Source organism: Cantharellus anzutake, assembly GCF_015039405.1.
Source record: "Cantharellus anzutake strain C23 chromosome Unknown EI90scaffold_13, whole genome shotgun sequence".
Classification (NCBI taxonomy): Eukaryota; Fungi; Basidiomycota; class Agaricomycetes; order Cantharellales; family Hydnaceae; genus Cantharellus; species Cantharellus anzutake.
Window position 1 is genome coordinate 1,455,867 of NW_024066963.1, and position 19,895 is coordinate 1,475,761.

A 19,895-nucleotide genomic window follows, 5' to 3' on the forward strand; every position below is an offset into this window, starting at 1 on the left:
ACTAACCATTCTCCACCTCCGCATCTTTCTCAGCACTACTGTTCCGGGAGTAACAGATATATAATAGATCGACTTACCACAATCCAAAATCCGTTTCTCCTCGCCTTCTTCGGCTGCGAGAACGTGATCGACAGTTGTAGTGGCCTGGTACAGGCCACCCAAGCAGAGCCTTAGGACCGTCTGAAGCTCCGCGCTGTGCCAGGGAATGTGAGATTGGGGATTGGGACAGAGCGTGAACTTACGATCTTTCCCACTCTTCGACATCTACATTTAATTTATTAGATATCCTCCCACTCTGTTCCATAAAAAAATCTCCCTAATTTCCCTCCGATGCATAGGAATGTACAGAGCACTCTTCTTCCGACCTAACCTCGCCGCTGTGGTCGGAGGTGTTACGATGTGGTGCGGGGAGGTCCATGCCCTCTTATCATCTATTCTCCCATTCCTCAACATCTACCATGAAGGAAAACGTCAGTAAGAATGCGAGTCTATTTGCTTTGGGGCTTTACGGACGCACCGGCCGGGAGAGGATCGATGGGAATTAATCTATTAAATGTCATCCCACTCTGTTCCACAAAAAATCTTCTCTCCGATGCGTAGGAATAAATGGAGCGCTCTCTTGCCCTTCTTCCGACGCTATGGACACAAGTGTTACGTTGTGCCAATACGGGGATGACCATGGAGATTATCGATCCTTGCACGGATCTCTGGGTCGCTTCAAAGCTCCCCGTCCTCGTCGTTCATGGGGTGTTAGAAAGAGGAAACCAAAAAAAAGATCGATATTTGGGCGATCGGTTTTGTAACCCGATTACCAGCCATCCCGACCGCACCCTTATCTGATTTATCATGCATTGTCGATCCTTCGGTTGTACTCAGTCCCTAGGGATAAATATAACCGCACTGCCACGTATCAGATAGAGTTCAACAACAACCTAGTTCCGCCAGGATGACCCTCCCATGTGCAGCATCACGTACGACCCTCTCATTCGCAGCATGGGCACTACGAGTTTCAAGTCCCATTTTGGCGGCATGACCGCCAACCTATCTTGGTCTGAGTCGCAGGGCAAGTGAAGATGTCTTGTTATCATCTTGGTCTTTTGGGCCCAGTATAGCACACGGCTGTCGCGACAGAAATGATCACTCGTGCCTTTTGCTCCGCCCACGAATTCGACAAACTAAATCACTTTAGCGTATGAGTATATGCATTGTGTGCGCTTCCGCCGTCGCCCATGAACCGATCGCAGCGAAAGCGTCCACTCTCTCTCTCCCTCACCCTTGGATTGCAGGTGGTCCTTATCGAATTATTCATTCCGATATCTGGCCTGTTCCGTCCCCATCTTACGAGGCGTTGTCCTAATCCAAACGCTTCAACGAGCTACAAATGCAATTAGATACGCATTCTCAATGGACCCCCCTCACGTTCAACAGCACCATTAAGTTGACCACATATTTTGGTGGCACGCGTGCCATCTTCATTGAGCCAGAGATTCTGAGACGATTGCTTTGTAGTTCTTGTTCGAAACACATAGGGTTCCGTTAGCTTTCCATCTCGTTGTGATTAGGGCTAGGACACCGGCATGGTTCTCACTAAACAGTGTGGGACGAGCTGAGCAGATCAAGCAGATCAGGCAGGAAATATTGTAACTCGGGTGGCAAACGACACGGAAACAATGGAAAGTCGAGTGGTACGCAACGAGACCAGGTACACAACAAAAAGAGGACTAGATATCTAGAGAGGGCTTGGTGCGCTCAACGACGGAATAGTTGGGATGGCTGACCCATCGGAGAGCGTAATTACCTATGCCAAAACATTCCGCTCCTCCGTACGTTTTGTGTACAAGTAATAGCTCATGATAGTGGGAAGTAAGAGCTGATGCTACCGCAAATTTGGGGGGTACATGGACAACTTAAAGTTTGGAAGCCTGCGCACGAGAGGGGGCGTTTCCACCGGTCAACAATGCCAACCTTTCCGCTAACGTACAGCTTGAGAGTTCCCAACGCTAATTTAGACCCCGAACCTATAATATCAAAACCAGTGTCCAGGATGATATATTACATAGCAGTATAGAGGATATCCGCGTTCGTGTTTTGAACGTTATCGCGGTTCTGCTGATGGCCTCCATATTGAGTGACGTTGAACACACGCGAGACAACGATTTTGAGGTGAATTTTCCTCTTCCCCACTCCACACCCTTGCCATCTCTTCCCCTTCCTCTTCGTCTTCCGTAGTCGCGCCCGCTTCTGCGTTCAACACGCATGTTGCAGAACAGTATATCCAGTTCGAGACGAACTTTGCCGATGGAGAAAGGAGAACTTGACCAAGATGGGTCAGCTACTCTTCTATTCTTATTCCATCATGCTCCGCCACGTCACGCACTCACCTCCCTCGACTGATTCAATCCATCCATTGATCGTTGGTAGAGAATGCCCAGCTTTGAGGAGGGCGGGGCCCAGCGCATGTGCTAATTTCTGAGTGACGGCACATTCATATCAGCAAGGGCGTAGGGTAAGAGTAATGACGCAACTTTCCATGACATTCTCCCGCATAAGTCCCCCAATATACTCGTCCCTTCCTGTCATCCACGGGCCGACTGGAACGGTCATAACAAGAAACTCTTCATTTTCCAGTTGAGGATGCTCCTCCACTAACGTTCGTAGGTTGTTGATGCCTCTAATATCTGAGCCATTTCGTTGGAGGATATCTTCCACCCCTGAATGGTCTGTCAGCGATGACCAAGAGCAAAATAGCATTTGAAAGCGGACACCGAAACATCTGCATTAACTGCCCTTCGAGATTTTCGCCATCGGTTGCTAGACCCGGCTCCGGCACCGCCAACCAAAGTGGGCTCTCAGCCAAAAGTAGTATACCGCCTGATATTGTACCCAGCATGCTTTGCATCAGAGACTAACAGCGTCGCGGGTTTGCTGTAAACACACCTGGCTTGAGGAATCGTACCAATCTGTCCAGGAAGCATCGATAATTGTTGATCTGTCGATAATTCAGTCCAATTATGGTCAGTCCGCAAAAAGCGTCACGGTCAACGCACCCCAAGGAAGCATGACCTGGCATGGACTACATCAAACTTCCCTAAAGCAAACAGGGCAAACCACTGAATGACATTCCATGCACACCTGACACTTTGACCCGTACCATAGAAATGGCTCAATTCCTCATTAAGGTCCTCAAACTCAAATCTGTAGAGTTAAAGAACTTTGTTGCAACCTGATCACAGAGTCGTTCACACGAACCGACAATTGTCAGGGATCAGATCTCTGAAATAAGGATACGTATCAGCTTGTGGATGTTGTGCTCTCCCGGATCTTGGCGAAATCTATATACCTGATGGGTCCGGGAGCGAGATCGACGCCTATGACCTGATGTGTGGCGTGCCCCAGCATATGACTGCTCATCAGTTATATGTAACATCTGCGGAAAATACTAACCTCTGCGTGAGGGAATTTCTGCGGAAGTTCGAAGAACGAGTGTGTTCGACATTGATCAAACTCTTACACAAACAGTGTTCACATGGATAATGAAGTGTGTGCACATACCTTTGCCATTTCAATCGCCCTTACAATAACCACATCGGTTAGCACCGGATTACCCAGCGGTCATTAGTGTAATACAACTAACCATTCTCCACCTCCACAACCTGAGGGATTTTCTCAGCACTGGTGTTTTGGGAGTGACAGATATATAATAAGTGGTAGATCGACTCACCACAATCCAGAATCCGTTTCTTCTCGCCCTCTTTGGCTGCGAGAACGTGGTCGACTATTGTAGCGGCCTGGTACAGGCTACCCAAGCAGAGCTTTAGGACCGTGTGAAGGTCCGCGCTGTGGCGAATGTGAGATTTGGGGGTGGGACAGAGTGTGAACTTACAGTCTCCCCCATTCCTCAACATCTACCATGAAGGAAAACGTCAGTGAGTACACAAGTCCATTTGCTTTGGGGGTTTCCCAGTCCCTGACACACCGGCTGGGAGAGGGTACACGCGATTCAGCCTGTTGAATTCCCTCCCGTTCTCCTCGACAAAGAACATTTCCCAATCTCTTTCCGATGTATAAGACTGGACGGAGCACTCCCTCTCCTCCTCAGGCTCCATCCCATCGCTGGGGACAGTGTTATGGTGTGATTCAGAGATTATCATGGAGATCATCGATCCTCCATGGTTCCTATTGGTCTCTGGGTCGCTTCGAAACTCCTCCCCATCGTCCATGGAGTGTTGAGTCGCTCGACTCAGAAAGAGGTTTCGAGCGGAAACAAAAAAAAAGATCAATATTTGGGCAATCAGTTGTGGACCCTTAATAATATTGACCGCTGTCAAAGCGCCCATCAACCAGTTGTACCTTTATCATGTATTCTCCCCCCATTCCTCGACATACATGAAGGGTGCAAGTCCATCTGCTTTGGGGCTTGCCGTTGTTACACAAAAGAATCGATAATTGGTCGATCAGTTGTAACCCGACTCCACCATCCCGACCACACCCTGATCATGTCGATCTCATGTACATATATTTTCGGAATGACCGCACTGCCACGCGGCCGCGGGGCAACAAAATAAAGTTCAACAGCAACAACCTGGTTCCGCCAAGGTGCGTGAGCGGTACAACAGGACCAGACAACCGACCGACCTCCCCTTCGGAGATATTGGCTCCCTGATTGAGTTCCTCGGCTTCTTCGAATGGAACATTCAGGTCCTCCAGATCGATCCCCACTACTGCGGTTTATGAAACATTAAGCAACTAGTCAGAAACTACGAACCCAGCTGCGGGTTGATTATTCACGAGAGGACAGATTGTCAAGAACCGACTGCTACAACATTCAGCATTCAAGCGACGGGATGGTGACTAGAAAGAAACCTATGGACTTTTGAGGTTTCAATCAAGGGCGAGAGTTGAACTCCAATGACGAGAATGAGCAAGAGCGAAAACGGGTGGAAGGGCACACGTTTTCAGAGTCGGAACCTCCAAAACTTCAGTCTGAGATTAGCTTAAGCCAACCCCATTCCACATGTAGTTGGCATTTGACTCCGCAGGGCTGTTGGAAAAGCTAGCGGGCATCATGCACAATGCTATTGAACTGCCCATCGAGGGCGATTAAATGGCGTCAGAAGTCTCAGTCTATCCTCGAAAAGTATATTATGTGTTCCCAACGTCGTGGAAAACCAGGCCGCTCTACGCTCGGGTCTGTGGCCGCCAAGGAGTGTAAGGCTTGATTACTCTCACCAACAACTTCGCTTTGCGAGTATGCAGGAATAGTTGGGACGGCTAACCCATTAATTACCTATGCCAAAATATTCCACTCCTCATGTACAAGTAATAATAGCTCATGATCATGATCGATAGTGGGAAGCTTCAATTGAGAGCCGATGTTACCGCAAATTTGGCCACCGCTGGGGGGTGCATGGACAACTTGAAGTTTGGAAGCCTGCGCACGAGAAGGGCGCCACCGGTCAACAATGTCAGCCTTTCCGCTAACGTACAGCTCGAAAGTTCCCGACGCTAATTTAGAGCCCAATATCAAAGCCAGTGTCCAGGATGATGACATGGCAGTATGGAGGATGTCCGTGTTCGGGTTTTGAAAGTTATCGCGGTTCTGCTGATGGCCTCCGCATTGAGTGACGTTGAACCCACACGAGACAACGATTTTGAGGCGAGTTTTCCTCTTCCCCTTCCCCTTCCCCTTCGTCTTCCTCTGTGGTTGCGTCTGCTTCTGCGTTCAACACACATGTTGCAGAACAGTACATCCAGTTCGAGACGAACTTTTCCGATGGAGAAAGGAGAACTTGAGCAAGATGGGTCAGCTACTCTTCTATTCTTGTTCCATCATGCTCCGCCATGTCACGAACAACTCACCTCCCTCGACTGATCTAATCCATCCATTAACCGTTGGTAGAGAATGCCCTGCCCTGAGAAGGGCAGACCCCAGCGCATGTGCCAATTTCTGAGTGACGGCACATTCATGTCAGCGAGGACGTAGGGGAAAGAGTAACGACGCAACTTGCCATGACATTCTCCCGCATAAGTCCCCCAATATACTCGCCCCTTCCTGTCATCCACGGGCCGACTGGAACGGTCATAACAAGAGACTCTTCATTTTGTTGAAATCTTGGTTTTCTTGTGCACTGTGGCCAACTCACAATGTGATGTTGAGCTAGCGGCGCTTTATTTCCTTTCTTGGTATTCCTGCTACCAAAGTCAGTGCGCCATTGAGGCGACTGCTTATAAAAGCAGTGAACAATTTTTCACTTTCGTCTCCCTCAGTTCAACAACGATTGACTGAGGTGAGACTACGCTTTTACTGTAACCCGACTCCGCTATCCCGACCACAGCTTTATCATGTATTGTCGATCTCATGTATATTCAGTTGTACTCAGTGTTTCGGATTTTACTGTAAGTCCCGACATGACCGCCAGCCCATCCTCGTCTGAGTCGCAGGGTAAGTGAAGATGTCATGTTATCATGTTGGTCTTTTCAACTGGGACAAGATATGATCGTCTGAGTGGGCGGCACATCGCATCCAATATTTACACCCCCAGTTCCTCGGCTTCTTCGAATGGAACATTCAGGTTGTTTCAACGCTCATGCTAGCATGCAACTCAGGTATGTGCCTCGGTCAAGAGCAAAAATGAACATTGCCACCATTGATTATGCAATTAACCATATAGATTTAAGTCAAATGGTCCTGAAATTACGCTGAGGCGTCAGATTTTGTATATTAGGGTACCATATCGTTCTGGTGGGTAGAATGCGTGGTCTGCAGTTGCAAGAGTTACTCGCGTTTGCTCAATGCCTGAAGTTGAACCAACTCCGCGCTGCACATCTAATGTTAGCACCGGGGCACAGAAGTCAGTCAATCTACTCACTATCCGCCCTTCAGACGTAATCTGAATGCAAACGAATCGATATTAGCGCCTGTGTTCAATGGGTCGGAAGCGTCACGTACAGTTGGTCATGGGTTCCTACTTCGGCAACTCGTCCCTCCTTGATGTAGAAGCTGTGATACGCGAGGTCAACACCGAGTAAACATGGACACACAAGGATCACTTCATACATCTTATCTGCATCTTGGATAGTGGACAGTCGATGGGCAATTGCGATCGTTGTTCGCCCCTTCCTTGCATTATCCAACGCCTGTGATCAAGTTAGTACAACCAACGCGCGGTTCCAATCAGACAGGATAGCGACGAACTTGTTGCACAACTTTCTCCGAGTTGGAATCCAAAGCCGACGTAGCCTGATGACCGGCATCAATGTCGATGATCAGATCAGATCAATCCTAGTTTTCGGCAACAAGAGTTGACGAACCTCATCAAGCAATAGCACCTTCGGATTTCTCAGGAGAGCACGCGCAATCGCGATACGTTCTATTAGAATAACTCATGAGTGGAAGCTGAGTTTCCCTCATAAGCTAGGATCACTTGCGTTTCTGGCCACCTGAGAGTTGAGAACCTTTTCCACCGACGTTAGTTTCGAATCCATTCGGAAGGCTATCGATAAAGTCGAGGATATTTGCTATGCATGTCGGGATCGTATTGAGCACATTCCTCATCCACAACCGAACTTGATTTTAAGTAGCTCACCATCTCGGCAAACACTCTCTATTTCTTCCTGCGTCACCTCCTCTATGGGCTTCGTAGCCCCAAGAAGAACGTTGAATTTGATCGTGCCAGCGTATAAGGTCTACAGGACATATAGTCGTTAAAACGGAGTCTAGACGCTCAGTCGTGTGGTGACCCACAGGTTCTTGGGATACCAAAGCCAGATGCTTCCGATAATCCTGCACATTAAGCTCGGAAATGTCGTTACCTAGATCAGTTATTTTACATCGTACGTCTCTGTGAGCGAGCTTTAAACGCTTACCATCCAACTGCCCAATGAGTGGTCCGCAAGTCACCATCAGCGAACCCAGCAGACCGAGCCTGAAGTATATTACTCACAAGAATCCTGCCTAAAGGATACAAGCTAAGCTAGAATAGGGTTAACGAGAAGCAACGTCCAACGTACCACTGAGAGGATCATAGAACCTCTCGATAAGCTGGATGCTTTTGATTGCAGAAAAGTTTAGAAAAGATTGTTTAATAAGGGTAGGAACCTCACATTGTACTCTTCCTATATGATATTTCAGTAGAAGAAACACACTTCACGAACAGCACTTACCCCGAGCCGCTAGCGCCAACGATGGCAACGTATGAACCTGGCTTGATACTCAAATTCAAAGACCGCAGAACTCGAACACCAGGCCGAGTAGCTAACAGAACGAGTATTAGTACTTTCACCACTCTCCATGGACCCCGAACGTACGATATCGGAAGTGTACATCCTCCAACTCGATGTGTCCAATCACAGGGTCCAGTTTCTTCCCATCCAGTGAATCAGCGTCGATATCCGGAACGGCGTCAATGAGCTTCGTCATTTCACTCGCAGCCTCTTTGGCCGAAGACATATCCGGAACGAAGGTGAACACCTAGGGATTCCACCGACAATAAGTCTCCGAAGAACCGCATGACAAAGAGAAGAACGCACATTCCCTGCTTGGATGGATCCGAAACTAATCCGGGTAGATATGGATAAGAACCAACATCATGAACATTTAGAAGGCAAAGTCGACATACGTGACAGCCATCAAGCCTGAAATAAGATTAGATTAAACGAACACTTTCAAGACCACATAATTTACGCACAAATAAAAAACTGCTTGGTCGAGTACTCGAGACGAGATACGAGTAGCGACCCATACCAAAAGACCTATAAGTAGACACAACATGTAAACATGTACCCACAGGTAAATATGGTTGATCGACAAATGACATTCGCTTACCAGCGCAATAGCAAAGAACATCATGGCCTGAGTGATAGCGTACAAACCATTGGCCCAAATAGAGGACCGATTCGAATTTCGCATAGGTATATCGAGACTCTTATGATACTCTGTGCAGCAATCCTCTTCACGGGTCAATGAGGCTACAGTTCTAATGGCCCCAGCTGCTTCGCAGGCAACCTGTGCCGAATCATCATGCGATTCCTTGTTTGCCTGATCCTTTAGAACCACAACGCGCTGTATCGATGCGGCATCAGACAGGGTGGGAAAGAGCAGGAAAATGACATACTAGTCGAACATAACCAGTACTAATGACAAATGGAATCGTCGCCACTCCTACGAGGGCGAGCTTCCATCCGTATACAGCGCCAACAGCGATGCCTGCCACAATGGTGGCGCAACTTTGTATAATTGCACCAAGAGTTACACCCGCAAGTCCAAACACCTATTGGGACACAATGTCAACGAACCGCTGCCCCAGAAAAACGTGTGGAACGTGTTTCTCACCTTTTGAGGTGCATCCGACAAACCGGCGACAAGTCCGCCCGTCTGAACGAAAGACACGATCGTTAACGCTGGCATGGGCCATAAAGAAACAGAGACTACGCTTACCGAGTGGCGAGTGTGATCGAACCAAGCGACTATTCGAAACCGTCATGGTCAGGCATCCCCGCTACATGCGTGCCAGCAGATAGAAAGCGAAAAGTAACATACCATCATGCCGCAAGATCGCTCTGAAGGACAACGTTCGCAACTTCCTAGTCAGGCTCGACGCCGCACTGGAGAAGTAGTAATTCTGCGCTCCAATCGTAACTAGATGACACCAAGAGTCATCGAGGTGAGGAACCGAAACAAAAGTTGGGAGTCCGAGACTCACCGGTTGAGACAATAGCAATAATAAAAAACCAGAGAGCATTCCTATCGCCTGGTTTCGAAGAGGGTGAAAATCGTGTCAAATACTTGGTGAAGGAATAAATTAAATTCGAATGGCTCACCTGCATGCCGGAAAGCTGCATGATCTGTGTTCTGAAATCCTTGAATTGCAACACCATAAACGATTCCAAAGGCGGGATAAACGAGTCCAGTAACTATACATCCAAAATAAAACCAAAACATCATTAGCATATTTTCAAAAGAAAAAAAAAAGAAGCGTAAACGGAAAAATCCAACTCACGAATGGAGGCAAGAGTCCCAAGAATGTAAACCCCATAATCATCCCTGTTGATATGGCCCATCCTCTTGAAAAGGAACCATGAAGAGTATTCTTTCTCCGGGGAATCCTTCTTCTCGTGCCTAGACTCGAGTATCCCACTCGAAATAGAATGAGCCGTATTAACACGACCCAATGGAACCTCCTTTTCCTGTATTTCCTTAACTTCTTCCTGCGTAAGTTCCACTCCACCAGCAACGCCACCACCACCACCAATGCCATCCCCAATATCCAACCCGTCCGACTCATCTCGTCTCTCTTCCCTCAACTTTTGAGCATTCACAAGACGAGCATACGCTCCGCCCTCCCTCCGAACTAACTCATCATGCGATCCATATTCGAGAATTTGTCCTTCTCCCATAACGTAGATGCGATGAGCATCTTTGATGGTAGATAGACGGTGAGCGATCGTTATGGTCGTTCGACCCTTGGACGCTTTGTTGAGTGCATCCTGGACGATCCCTTCGGATTGGGTATCAAGAGCACTGGTCTATATCAACCGGGGATTGGTGAGAAAAGCGAGTTCGAGGAGGTAACGAGAGATCTTACAGCTTCATCTAGAAGAAGAATGGGAGGGTCGCTAACGATGGCCCGAGCAATTGCAATGCGTTCTGAGCAAACGACGATGAGAGGGAGATAACCAACGAATGTGTGTAGTTTGACTTGCGTTTCTAAAGTGGTGAAGTTAAGATGTCAGATATGGATCAAACCGATAAAGTCTATTATCGACATACCTGACCACCAGAAAGCAAATATCCACGCTCTCCAACCATGGTATCATATCCTGTTAACAAGGAACACACGACCCCAATCAGCCGTTCCAAAACTACTAACCACCAGAGAAGAAAGGGATTGACTCTCGTACCATTCGGCAGCTTCGAAACGAACCCATCCGCATTAGCCATAACACACGCCTTCCTAACCATCTCGTCCACGACCTCCTTACTCAACTCACGACCTTCCTTGTTCCTCCCGACCAACCCATACTTCACATTCTCCTTGATAGTAGTCGCAAACAAAACGGGCTCTTGACTAACAAGCCCCATCTGGCTCCTCAACCACTTCACATTCAACTCTCTCAAATCGATTCCGTCCAACCTCACAACGCCTCCATCTCCATCTTCAAGTCCTTTCTCTTCGTCGACAGCACTACTGGGACCACCACTCTTCTCGTCCCCTTCCTCTTCTTTCACCTCCTGATGCTGCTGAATCTTCCTCCAATCTTCCGGATCAGGATCATAAAATCTTTCCACAAGGGAAACGATGGTAGATTTACCCGATCCCGATGCACCAACGAGTGCAGTCGTCGTGTTGGGCTCGAAAGCCACAGAGAGGTTCTTGAGAACGGGGACTTCGGGACGAGAAGGGTAGTGGAAAGAGACATTTTCAAAGGTGATTCGACCTTGCACGGATGAAGGTTTGAGACCATCTGGGGAAGCGGAGTCTATTGGGGGACTGGCGGACGCAAAAAGTCAAGGAGTTAATGATGGGGTGTAGTTCAACAACAGTATAAAGGAAGAATAAAAAAAAAGGCGAAACACTTACATTCTATCGATGGCGGCGAAAATCTTGGCAGCTGCTCCCTTGGCATGGGTAATAGCTTGCGCCTCTGGCGCCATCATAGCCAACGAAAAAGACCCAATCAAAATAGCCATGAACCTAAGAAAAAATGAGACGAGAAAATTAATCTCCCCCCCCCCCCCCCCCTCGAAGTACAAGCAAAGGATGCCCACACATTCACAACGATCCCAACATTCGCCTCCCCCCTCAACACAAGCGTCGTCCCAAACGAAAACGCCAACGAATACGACGCATAGATCGTGAAGAAAAACGAGCCCACTCCAAGACCGGTCGCGGCCGCAGCTCTCAAATCATACTTGAACGCCTCGTCCACATGAGTATCGTATTTTTTGCCCAAGACGAGTTGGGTAGAGAAGGAATGTGCAGTTCGAATGGTCGAGATGACTTCCTCCGCGAAGGAGCCTCCTGTAGCTAATGCTTCACGGGATTTTCTGTGCAAGGAAGGTGAAGGAACCGTTGGTTTGATGGGTGGGGGAGGAAAGGGGCGGGTATGGCGAGAAAAGTGAATAAATGGGAGTAAGCAGAAGCTGACGAGGGACGTACTGCATATACCGAGCGACAAACTTCTGCATGAAGGCGCCCGTAATTGCGATACAAGGTAAGACGGACGAAATCGCGAGAGAAAGCTTCCATGAACGAGCGAACGCAACTGATGGAATGAGTGAGATACGAGAGATAGCGATCGACGACAGTGAAAAGGGGAAAAGAAATTGAAAGGAATTATTTGACAAACTTACGAATGAATCCAGTGAAGAAAGCTCCTAGGAAATTAGCGACGAGGGCAACCTTCTCTGATATCCCTTGCTGTATCAAATCTGTCTCCCCCCCCCACCCCCAAAAGAAGAAAAATCAGCACATCTCAATGCTGCATGTACTAGCAGAAAAGGGGGTCACAGAAACGCACGAGTGTCAGTTTGAATCCGAGTTGCAACTTCTCCTGCACCGATATTATCGAAATATGCGATATCCTGATGGAGAGTAGCCCGAAGGTATTTCTCCCTAATTCTTCGAGAGTTGACTTCGCCCGTATAGACCTGATATGTCAATTAATTTTTTTTTACCCCAAAAATCAGTTCAACGCTTCAAATTTCAACGATAACAAACAAAGAGATATTTAAAAAAAAAATCGACTGACCCATATACTCATATACACATACGTGCCAACGAATATTCCAACCCCAATCAGCGCCAACCAAAGGGCGTCCATCGCTGCTTGATGTTTAAACTGATCCCTCGCTTCATGGAATATCTTGAGATCGTCTGGGGAATTTGAACGAGAAGAAGCCAATTTTCCAAAATTGACGAAGGTGTTCGTTAGGTTCCCGAAGAGGAGTGCCATGAGTGGCTAAATGTGTAAAGGTAGAGTTGACCACAGGGGGGAAGGGGAGTGTGATCGAGAAGAGCCGGCATCAAATATTGGGGTTTGGCGTTGCGAGTGTGCGATTTAGGGGGGGGGGGGGGGTGGGATGAGCATCGCAGAAGTGGAAGCGTCCAAGTGAAAAAAAAGAGCATGTTAACGACAAATAGTAACACTACTTGTACACCATGTACACACCTGAGCACCACCCGCAGCAACAGCGCAGACAATTCCAATAAAATCCAAGAACAACTCCAACCTGGTCGAAAATCGGAAGAGCGCCGAGAATGAAACAGGCTCAATCTCTTTATTTTTCTCCCCTTCTCCATCTTTAAGATCAACGGGTACTTCGACGTGATCTGCGTCAGCTGCCGGGAGCCCCCTTCCATCTTTATTATTGTTAGGAGGCGAAGAAAGAGGGGGAGTTACACTTGAAGTAGTGGGTATGGATCGAATGGGTGATAATTCTGGGCTGGGCTTTTCGATAGACCCAGCGCTTGACGTCCTCACCGCTGAGGTAGCCATGATTTTCTTTCCCTTTTACCTTTTACTGGCGAACTGGATCCTTCGTGGCAAGGAGTGGGCAAATAGGGTGATCAAATGTCCGAAGCTGGACTGGCTTGCAAAGGAAAAGACTTGGGGATGTTGGATGGGGAAAAAAAGGGGAGAGGCACGCATAACTGACGATGACTCTATATGCGGTTGTCAACTGCGCCTGTATTCAATTTCGGCACCGAACTGTTTTGCCAGGGGACATTGAGTACGGCCGGAAGACGCGTCAACGGACCCGAAAAAGAAGGTCAGGTTCTGAAAAATGACTCGTCATGTATCATATTCTCTTGAGTTGTCCTCCTTTCAATGATAAGCGCCCGTCAATAGAGGGTGTCATGAAATATAATGTGAGGATGAAAATCATTTTGTGGGCGCCAGTCCCTCGCGGTTCATTCCGGATTAACCAGGACTACGTAAATGACAGTCCGTGAGTACTGTGGTGGTTGCTACTATAAGTAAGCAATACTCCGCAACAAACAACACTTGAAACAATCTTCATCTTCCTGAACCCTGCAGCGAGATTTGCAAAAAAAAAGTGTCGCGCTCGTCGGAAACGGAGCCATTGATTTATTTACATAATCACCCCACTATTCCCACGCCAGGCTGTCGCTTATATATTGTAGCGAACCGGTTTGCGCCGCAGGATGGGGAGCGCGGATTCCATAAGCCCTGTCTGTGGTTAATTTGTTGATAACCGAGAGTAGTCCTCCGTATCGCAGGAGGTCCAAGTCAGGCTACATATCTTAAATTGACTGCGTAGTTCATGCAGGGTGATGGTTTCTTGCACATCGAATATAGGACGTTATCTCTGATTGTTGCATGAATAGTCAGCAATTCCCAGATACGTATCGGATGTCATTAAACCCCCGGGCCTTATAGTCATCAATTCAAGATGACCAGATTTTTTTGGTTCAACCTTCGGTAGCTTTTGTAGACAAGGATGCCTGAAGGTTTGTGCGTTGCACTTCAGCCAATTCTCAGGGAGGCGCGCTTCGTTTTCTGGGATGCTGCTCCAGCTGTGTAGGACAGCAGTCTCTCGTTCATTGCAGCTTTGAGGGTGTATTAGGGCCTCTTTTTGCGTTCTCCTCTCGGTTCGTCTCCGAGGATTCTCTTGCATCTCAATTTCCATACTTGCCAGCCGCACTCGAATATGGCAATCCTGAAGAATCACCGCACCGAGTCTTACGGTGCCGTTCTGGCTTTTAAGGGGGGGCTGCCGTTATGTGCTGCATTCCCGCGTTGCTGGCCAATCTATACCTTTCAGCTTCTAACAGCGGCCCAGAGTTTTGGACCTTGGGGTTGTAGGGGCAATCGAAAATGATATGGCTGGTACCGTATCGCGAGCATTGGATTTGGTCCTCGTAGCCCGAGATTCTTTCCTGAATGGGTGATAGTGGGGGACTAGACCTTCCGATGGAGCCAGCGCTTGATGTCCTCGCCACCGATGTAGCCATGGTTGTGTCTTGTTACCCTTTCAATCAGTGGACTGGATACTGCCCAAGGAATGCTGCAGCGGGGAGTGGGTAGATAGGACGATCAAATATCTGAAGTCGAATCGGCTTGTAAGAAAGACTTGGGTGGGGATGGCTGGGCAGGAGGAAACTAGTTCCCTCATCCGGCTCCATGATCCGTTGATGCGGCCAGGGCAACTCGATATTGAGACTTGTTGCGTCTTATGCAAGGGCCCTTGTCATGGCTGGCCGCGATTCGTTCCGGATCGTGGGGTTTGCTGACTGTATTTTGCTGATCAGCGCTGGTACGGGCCCCGAAGCAGGCATGTCATTGACAGGAAGAACTTGCCAAGGGACATTGAGTCAGCCGGAAACGCGCCAACGGACCCGAAGAGAATATCAAAAATGACTCGTTATCCAAGTATCACATTCTCGTTGCCGGTTGAGGGCGAGCTATGTCCTCCTTCAACGATAAATGCCCGTCAATAGGGAATGTCATGAAATATGGTGTGAGGATGAAATTCGTTGGTATTTCACATTTGGGCGCCATTTCCTCCGTCAGCATCCAACTCCATGCAGCCATGACTCGAAGGTGCCACCACGGCTAATTCATTCCGGATCAACCAGGACTACATGTACACGTCCAGAAGCTTGTTAGGCAGTATATATCAAGTAATCCATGCATATGGATATGCCCGGGCGGCCGCGGCAGGCTTAGCTAGGGGTGGGAACGTTTGATGCTCTTCGACTGATCGGCAAAGTGTCCTTGTGGACAAGTGCATGATGACCGCATTTGCGCCAGCAGCGGATGAACCATCCGCGGGGTCGGACAGCGTTTTAACCATTTACGCTCACATGAAAGAAGTGATTATTACTTAAATACGATGAACAATCTAGTTTGGAGTTCTTTGTGTGTATAAATCCAAATCAAGTGCAAGAGGTTTTTTTCTCTTTAGTGTTCAGTGCAGAATCGGGCCCGGGGCAGCCACTGGCGATGTGGGGCATTTACTAGATGGAGCGACAGTCAGTATTATTCATTCTCACGCAGCTGTGGTGAAGACCAACCCAACTACCCCCGAAATCGGTTTTGATGGTCCTTAATGGGTGGGCGGAGACCACTGCCCGAAAAGCTGATAGTTATTAGGATACAATGAGTCATCGATTGCACTGGACGTCAATTCGCCCCGTCCGAGGAGGTACCAGAGGGTCTTGTAGGCTGCCCAAGGGGCATATTCCTAATAGAAAACAAAGGGTGGACTCGTGCATACTAATAAGAACAGTGGTGGGAATGAACAGACATACCGGCATCATGTGTCCAGCAAGATTAACTTCCACATAAGTCACTACAAAAAAAAAATAAACAAGAATCTCGTCAGTCAAAACCGCAAATTCGCTCGCAGGCGAACGGTGTCACGGCATACATTCTGGACAGAAAGGGATGAGGCGATGACAAATCTGAACATATTTTTGAGAAATTAAGCGCTCACTTCGCTCTTGATGCAAATTCCCAATTGCACCAAACCCGTCAATGACGAATGATTCCTTGACGATAGGAGTTCGGAAACCTTTCAAGCCCCCCCTGTACGGACACCATGTAGTGTCAGCAGAATAGCCATTTCCGGAATTCCAGAGCAGGAATACATACAAGTCATATTTTGAATAGCGATTCTCGTCCCTTCAGCGATTAGGACATAATCGGCCAACCCATGCATGACGACTGTTCGTGCACTCTTTTGAATGACGTTCGGCATGACGCTTAGCATCGAAGGAACAGAGTTATCCTGTCCATTAACATATACCGGCTGAGAGGAAGAAATTTCAGGATAACAAGAATAGAAGCGATGAATGGATAGACGGTTGTTGCTTACTTTCGTAGAGCATTCACTCCAATCGATGTGAGGAGCATGAATAGCATCCTGGACATCCCTTCGAGCAAAGTAAACAGGGGACTAGTCAAAAATACGTTAGCTGCCCATTCCTTTCTGAGCCCCTTCCCTCTCTTTGGCCATTCTAACGTACTTGATAATTAAAGAAAGACCCCGGAAACCCAATCACGTCCCAAAGGACGGGCCATCCATCGAAGATCCTATAAACATTAAAATTCGGATTCGCCATGGCAGACGCATTGTAGATATCATCCCATAACAAACATCCACTCGTAATGTTTGCATAATTCGGTACGGTTCCCGGTACGTAAGCTTGCGGAGGCAAAGGGAACGGGCCTGGTGGAGGTGGGTATGTGGCATAGGTCGCCGCATAGTTCGTGAAGCCGCAGAAATCCGAGGCGTTCTTGAGCGTCTGGAGGTACGAAGCATTTAGGCCGAGGACGTCTTTCCATTTATTAGCAAAGTTGTACGCGGGGATATATTCCGTTACGATGTCCCATGAGACGGAGGGATCAGTTAACCAAATTCCCTTGGTTTTAAGAGGGACCAATCCAGGATGTTCGTACAGGTAGTTTGCAATATACGGCACATAGTATCCGGCTTTGATAGCGTTAGAAACAAGAAAGACGAGGGAGGTATAACTGAGCTGGTTGCTTTTATGGTCGACATTAAAGCGCTACGTACCATATGATTCTCCTGTTACATAAAAGTTCTTTCCTTTCAGTTCCTTGAAGACCTCCAAGAATTGAACCAAAAATCCGGCAAGTTGAGCTGCCAGCTCATCATCGTCACTGCATTTACGAAGTAGAAAGGTGGTTGCAAGTTTTCCAGGATTAAGTCAAGAGCCATCGGGAACGTCGGACTTAAAGAAAAGAAAACGCACTGAATGTTAGGGGTGCCTTGAGAAAACCCGGTTCCAACAGGCTGTTCTACCCAACTATTTTATGCAGTTGTTAGTCTTCTATAGGAGAACAACTGCCCTTGAACAGCCTACAGAACGTGACTCTAACAGAAAATGAACATCGTATCAAATATGAGGCGAAAACATAAAGAGGAAGACTTACGAGATTTGTCCATGACCACTGGTTGGGGATAGGCTTCGCGGTTCCCGTTGGCCTGATTCAACGAAAACACAACGATGAGTGTTGGACAAAAAAGAACGCCATGTGTGCATACCACTTAAACGGACCATTCTCTTGCAAGAAACCCATCATTGACGAACACCCAGGACCGCCGTTCGTCCAGAACCTGAAGCGCGACCAGATAGATTCCCATCGTGAGAAAACTATTTGTGAGTCCACCAAGTTTGAATCAAACCTACACGAGATCATCAACATGTCGAGGATCTTTCGAAGGCCAAAACCAGAAAAAAAGTTTTCGCTTCTCTCCCTTTTTAGCGGAAATTGGCATCAAACCTTGATTGGGACACAACGATTAGCGCGGAAAAAAAAAGCAGGGAGATCAGATGTAGCGGGAACTGCCAAGGGCCCGGGTGTGCTGGTTAACAGGCCAGAAATCCAAGGGACATACCTGCCCAGCTGTCACCAACATCAAAGTCAACCTCTGGAATTTTTTTCCCATCAACATGGTATTCTGCAATGTGTGAGAATGGTAAACACAACAACGGCATTGGCATTTAACTCAAAGAACTTACTTCGGGCCTCAGGATTGGAAAACGTAACAGTACTCTTCTTCTTGGGAACCTCTCGGGGACTGGTGTCCGAAACAGAAGAACGAGTTGTGAAGGCTTCAGCACCTGGAGCCTGGACAGCGCGTTGCATTGCGTGAAGCTCATTTGGCGAACGCATCGCGCCAATACAGTGAGCAAGTGCACCTGCTAGGGCGACGCGTAACAGAGTCTTCGCTAACATCCCGTACAACGAAGCGCCCCCACGACGTGGAAGAGAAGAACCAAGCTGATCTCGAAGAGGGGAGTAATGGCTCGGAGGTGGTGATGGGTCCAATCATAACAATGATTTATATAGTAAACGGGAGAGCTTGCGCATATGTAACGGTGACCGGGTGAAGGAGGCAGGACTCCAGCCTCTATGACTTCGTAACAATATATCGGGCCAAGATGGCCGTAGCAACAGTGACCATGGTCCATGTGGCATAGCGGTTGTTGAGGAACCATGCCTAGCGGGACGCTTCCAATCAATGAAATCAACCCTGGCTTAAGAGGTAACCTGCCTAACCCGGCTTGTCTTCCTTCGCACATGGCCAGGTGCTCAGCACAAATAAAGCGCCCATGTTTGTTGTTCCGGGCGTTCAGCCTGCAAATAATAGGTTACCGTTTGCTCCGTCAAAACGCTCTATCTGATATAGGGGCTGGTCCCGTCTGTCAAAGCGCCAGGAGCAGCTCAACATTATCTCCACACGTGGGCGAACCGAGTAGATTCCCACACTCACGCGGAGCTTAGGACCGCCTTCTGGTCTAGTCCTGACCGTTGCACGGCCGCAGGCCCGCCAATACTGCCGAGGCTGAACCAATGGCACCAAATCTGCACTGAATATCACAGAGCGTCAGGTTGAATCTCAATCTTCGATGCGTCGTCGTCGGTCGGAAAACCCTGGGCGCATACCGTTTAAACGCGTTTTTACTTGATATATATGTACAACACGCAAATATTGCTGCAGGGTCCAGGGAAGATGAACATCGTTTCAGTGTAGTTCGTTGTGCAGGATTATCGATGTGGTTGTTGGAATGAAGATATCTCCATCATGGGTCGTTTTCCGGCCTCACGATGATGCGAGCGGAAACAAACTCTTCCTTACTATTAAGTATTGTCATGGAACTGGGGACTCACATGCCCTGACTAGTACATAGTCAGTCGCACATTAGGATGGGACTGATTACATTGCCTATTGAGCTGTCCACGCCGCAGACTACTTATCCCAATAGGAAGGAGATATCTGCACGTTGCACAAGCGATTCTCACATTCGGGCAGAGAAGCTTAATTTTGCTTTCTCACGCCTCCCACGATATTCTAAACGCACGGAATTGTCCGGCGCATTTTCTCGGAAGATAACGGG

The 19,895-nt window shown here is 48.0% G+C and overlaps 4 protein-coding genes across 4 annotated transcripts; all 4 read right to left on the bottom strand.

Annotated features, from left to right (window-relative positions):
• Positions 1-2,011: 2,011 nt before the first annotated feature.
• Positions 2,012-4,513, bottom strand: EI90DRAFT_3048583 (S-adenosyl-L-methionine-dependent methyltransferase). Its single transcript, XM_039059631.1, has 15 exons — positions 3,977-4,513; positions 3,884-3,905; positions 3,722-3,837; positions 3,635-3,653; positions 3,553-3,571; positions 3,445-3,462; positions 3,341-3,375; positions 3,250-3,273; positions 3,152-3,195; positions 3,048-3,088; positions 2,938-2,989; positions 2,764-2,871; positions 2,530-2,711; positions 2,382-2,469; positions 2,012-2,313 (listed from the first exon to the last, which is right to left on the bottom strand). The coding sequence occupies exons 1-15, from the start codon at positions 4,335-4,337 to the stop codon at positions 2,096-2,098; spliced, it is 1,347 nt and encodes a 448-aa protein (XP_038918718.1). The 5' UTR covers positions 4,338-4,513; the 3' UTR covers positions 2,012-2,095.
• Positions 4,514-5,111: 598 nt separating this feature from the next.
• EI90DRAFT_3048589 (uncharacterized protein) lies at positions 5,112-5,984 on the bottom strand. Its single transcript, XM_039059632.1, has 2 exons — positions 5,860-5,984; positions 5,112-5,788 (listed from the first exon to the last, which is right to left on the bottom strand). Exon 2 carries the CDS (start codon positions 5,549-5,551, stop codon positions 5,288-5,290), a length of 264 nt encoding a protein of 87 aa, XP_038918719.1. The 5' UTR covers positions 5,552-5,788; positions 5,860-5,984; the 3' UTR covers positions 5,112-5,287.
• A 791-nt stretch (positions 5,985-6,775) lies between these two features.
• On the bottom strand, positions 6,776-13,497 carry EI90DRAFT_3120611 (P-loop containing nucleoside triphosphate hydrolase protein; the record flags this gene model as incomplete). Its single annotated transcript, XM_039063324.1, has 37 exons — positions 6,776-6,818; positions 6,870-6,890; positions 6,950-7,000; positions 7,058-7,137; positions 7,196-7,240; positions 7,312-7,370; positions 7,441-7,518; positions 7,587-7,686; positions 7,745-7,812; positions 7,867-7,873; positions 7,944-7,954; positions 8,011-8,048; positions 8,104-8,115; positions 8,164-8,254; positions 8,308-8,470; positions 8,530-8,554; positions 8,619-8,634; positions 8,688-8,751; positions 8,825-9,061; positions 9,114-9,269; positions 9,332-9,373; positions 9,437-9,465; positions 9,539-9,637; positions 9,702-9,749; positions 9,820-9,912; positions 9,999-10,524; positions 10,584-10,614; positions 10,680-10,705; positions 10,769-10,818; positions 10,900-11,489; positions 11,580-11,693; positions 11,768-12,046; positions 12,159-12,264; positions 12,353-12,430; positions 12,520-12,649; positions 12,751-12,960; positions 13,171-13,497. 37 exons carry the CDS (start codon positions 13,495-13,497, stop codon positions 6,776-6,778), a joined length of 4,143 nt encoding a protein of 1,380 aa, XP_038918720.1.
• Positions 13,498-16,072: 2,575 nt separating this feature from the next.
• EI90DRAFT_2913502 (alpha/beta-hydrolase) lies at positions 16,073-18,491 on the bottom strand (the record flags this gene model as incomplete). Its single annotated transcript, XM_039054499.1, has 13 exons — positions 16,073-16,210; positions 16,278-16,318; positions 16,463-16,554; positions 16,617-16,777; positions 16,844-16,924; positions 16,995-17,461; positions 17,546-17,652; positions 17,745-17,798; positions 17,856-17,866; positions 17,926-17,977; positions 18,038-18,109; positions 18,183-18,276; positions 18,392-18,491. The coding sequence occupies 13 exons, from the start codon at positions 18,489-18,491 to the stop codon at positions 16,073-16,075; spliced, it is 1,470 nt and encodes a 489-aa protein (XP_038918721.1).
• Between the last annotated feature and the right edge of the window lie 1,404 nt (positions 18,492-19,895).

Bases quoted from the DNA above. Each gene is read 5' to 3' on its own strand.
- EI90DRAFT_3048589 (XM_039059632.1), bottom strand. From the start codon at position 5,551: ATGTCATCATCCTGGACACTGGCTTTGATATTGGGCTCTAAATTAGCG.
- EI90DRAFT_3048583 (XM_039059631.1), bottom strand. From the start codon at position 4,337: ATGGGCGCTTTGACAGCGGTCAATATTATTAAGGGTCCACAACTGATT. The intron at 3,906-3,976 runs GTGTGTCAGGGA...CCTTCATGGTAG, and splicing joins CGTGTACCCTCTCCCAGCCG to ATGTTGAGGAATGGGGGAGA. The intron at 2,872-2,937 runs GTGTGTTTACAG...GTACAATATCAG, and splicing joins GGTACGATTCCTCAAGCCAG to GCGGTATACTACTTTTGGCT.